Here is a 3,703-nt window from a genome sequence, read left to right on the forward strand (position 1 = left end):
TTGATGCAGCCTCTCAACTGTAAAGAACGGTTGCAGAAATGGTAGTTATTACAAAAACGGCCAGCAGGTGGCAGCAGAGCAAAGGAGATCAACCAGGGCCATGTAGAAAAAAAGCTCAATTACTTACAATTTTAAATAGATTTGTGAAAACTGATGAAACTTAGCTCTCTTCTAATGCTAATTGCTGCAAAACGGAAACATATTGAAACATACTTTTTTTTCCTGATGAAAGAAGAGACTTTAATTTTTCTTTTGATAGGTTCCATGCTTTTATAGCAACAGAACACAATATTCTGTGGGCCTTGCAAAATCAGTCAAAATCCAGTAAAACAGCCGGGAGCGAACGGGATTGCGAAATGTGAAAATGGCGGCGAGTGAATGAGTTAAGCGTAAAACAGAGGAAACTGTCCTTGAGTTAATTTTCATGCCGTAAGAGGAAACGAAATCTAGACTAAAAAATGTGTCATGGCATGACCAGGAAATACTTTCTAGATAGCAGTTTACAGTAAGCTATGTTCAGGTAAACCCCATTCTCTTTATTAATAACAGTAAACATGTCACTAAACCGAAACAGAGCTGGGCTATATAAATAAATTGGACTTGACTTGACTTAATCCATCTGCCTTAATGTCACAATTAGACTTTATATGGGGACACATGAGACACATGCGAAGTGTTTATTGAAGGTCACAAGCAATTAGCCGGCCTGCTAAAAGCTGGCATGTGTCACATGGCACCGCTCGCTGCACGCTCTCATTAGGCGTGTTGAAATGCCCGCAGTTGCTCTCGGGCCTATAAAAGAAGTCAGCTTGCTGTCTTCTTCCAGCCTCCATTTTAGCACTACAGCTCACCACCACCAGGCGCACAACGACAGCAGATATTAGACCACCTCGGGTCAAAGTGTGCTGTAAAAGAGGAGGGGGCTTATTTGGTTAGCATCGATGGGTATTTATAGCTCATTGGTTGAGTAGGTTAACTCTTTGACTGCCAGCCATTTTCGGAAAAGGTCACCCCATAGTGCCAGCTGATTTACAGAATTTTACCGATCTTTCAAGCTCCACAGAAAAAGTTGTGTTAGGACTATGGAAACGCGGATTCTACCAAATGAAAGATTGAACTCTCATCTTTCATCTGAAAAAAAAAAAGTTTGTTTCTACCTTATTCAGATTTTCAGTAATCAACAATAGAAAACAGCTTCGTTTCACCCAAATTCTCTATTCCAAAATACGGAGAAATCAAGCTTTTTGTTAAATGATGTTATTTCATGCACTCTAGTGAATTTGACGCTTTTTTTTTTTCATGAGTGATTCTACAAACACCTAAACTTCTATAAAACACTACCCCAACAATAAAACATAGTTAACGTCAATTGATGTTTTTGGCGGCATACCCTAGGTTTATACTAAACGTCATATGACGTTTTTGGCGGCCAAAGAGTTAAAATCGCATATGAGCAATAATAGTAGGGATGGGAGAGTAAGTATCGGGCCGATACCAGCCTTTTGTCAAGTACTCGAGTACTCGTGACGCAGACGAGTACAAGCGAGCGATGGCAGAGGGGGAAGACGTGAAGTGAGTCCTCCTTGCCTGTAAGTGGCGCTAGCTTGCAGCAGTTTTCCCACCAAAACTTCACCGGTTTGGAAATACTTCAAAATTGTGAATCTTAAACTTAAAAGAGCATTTTTGTGTTTTATTTTGAGCGTTAAGACTAGGGGTGTAAATTGCCTAGTACCTGACGATTCGATCCGTATCACGATTCATAGGTCACGATTCGATTCGATACCCATTAATCCCGATAAGAATTTACGAGTCGATTGTTGCGATTTTTTTTTAACTCAAATTTAGAAAATAGCATTCAGTAAATTTGTATGAAAATGTATTGTTTATTGATCTGAAACTTCAGTTTTATAACTGAGCCACTGTATTTACCAAACAGGTTGTAACATTTTTCATGTTTGAACAGCATTTAAATAAAAATATTAAGGCTTAATGTTCCATTTATATAACATTCTTCCATGCTTAAGGTATGAAAGTTAGACATTTTGTTGAATATTTTTCCATCAAAAATGGATATTAAAAAAATCGATAATTGAATTGCGTGCTGTAGAATCGTGATATATTGCTGAATCAATTTTTTTAACACCCCTAGTTAAGACTATTGAAGAGTGACTGTGCTGTTTTTTTTTGTCAAAATTAAGGAAATATTTGTTTAAAAATATTTTTTTGTGTTTTTATTTTTTTATTTGTCAAAATGTACTACTGGTATCGGCAGTTGGTATCGGTATCGGTGAGTACTGAGGGTCTGAGTATCGGTACCGGCCTGAAAAAAAGTGGTATCGATCATCCCTAAATAATAGTTTTTAGGTTGTGTTTTGATAGTCAATGTTGTTTAATTGATTTGGAGTCAAATTTAAAAAAATAAATAATTCTGGCGCAAACGTCATTTATGGAGTCAGTGTTGGAACGGATAAAGCACGTCAACCATGCATATATCGATATAAAAGAAAAAAAAATATTTTAATCGCATACACAAAAACACAACTTAAAGAATATTTAAAGACAAAGTACACTCGAGGAAGCGAATCCTTGGATGACACTTTAAACCGACACCACTATTTACTGAGGAGTGGAGGGGGGGTTGAAAGGTGGCGGTGGGGGTGTCATTGCACCTTGCTGGTGTCAGGTGTTGACCTCAAGTTTGTTCAGCTAACATCTAATTTCGTCCTTACTTGTACGCTAATAATATCCTCACGCAATAAACGAAAATGAAATAAGACTTAATAATTTTTGGGGGAATATCGCAAAACTTTTCTACACGTCTGCAAACAAAACAAAACGTTTTCTTTCTTTCTTTCTTTCTTTCTTTTTTTTTTTTTTTAAAGAAAGGGAGCCGTTTAATGAAATAATTAGTATGATCAAATAATTTTGACACCACTCAGCGCTGCAAAATATAACATTTATGCACAATTTATTACAATGCTTTTAATTCGATGTTGCAATGTTTTAGTAAACTGTTTGTGACCTTCGCGCGGCTTCAATTTTCCGTATTAAAAAACACATTTAGTGGTTTTGAGAAAAGAAAGTTTTTTTTTTTCGCAAATTTTCCTTTCGTTGTCATATTCCTTTTAGCGCATCAACATTCTTTTAAAATGAAGTTATTAATATTTTGAGGAGGGGGTGTAGTGAATGAGGGGTTACTTGATGTTATTATTATTATTATTATTATTATTATTATTATTATTATTATTATTATTATTATTATTATTATTATTATTATTAAAAGTGGCAAGCGAAACCGTTCCGTGCAGTTTCATAATTGCATATTTATTCTGAAAGATTGTTTAATAGCCTTAAATGAAATAGATTGCATTTGCACGAGGAGTGGATTGTCGAAACTCATAAATAGGCCTAGTTAAACACAAATACAAATTACTTCAACTTTATGACATGGTTATTTATTTATTTTTTAATTCTGTATTCAGATTATGCATTCAAATGACTGAAACCACGCAAAGCACGCACAGTAATAAAAACAAAAGTATAATTCGAACTCGCCACTCGATTTGGATATTGCTTCTTTTTTTTTTCATCTAGTCACCATATTACAAATAAATAAATACAAATAAAAAAATAGTGACCAGAATTGAATAAATTAAAACAACGCATAAACTGGGAAGCTATAGGCAATAATCAATAACATAGA

General features: G+C 35.1%; 1 protein-coding gene across 1 annotated transcript in view; it reads right to left on the bottom strand.

The window, feature by feature from the left end:
- Positions 1 to 238: 238 nt before the first annotated feature.
- Positions 239 to 3,703, bottom strand: part of LOC144031785 (uncharacterized) — a 5,376-nt gene continuing 1,911 nt past the window's right edge. The window contains exon 4 of the mRNA XM_077539209.1: positions 239 to 905. Within this exon, the coding sequence (XP_077395335.1) occupies positions 678 to 905 (228 nt within the window). The 3' untranslated portion in view covers positions 239 to 677. The remainder of the gene's footprint in view (positions 906 to 3,703) is intronic.

This window comes from Festucalex cinctus, chromosome 12 (genome assembly GCF_051991245.1).
Source record: "Festucalex cinctus isolate MCC-2025b chromosome 12, RoL_Fcin_1.0, whole genome shotgun sequence".
NCBI lineage: Eukaryota > Metazoa > Chordata > Actinopteri > Syngnathiformes > Syngnathidae > Festucalex > Festucalex cinctus.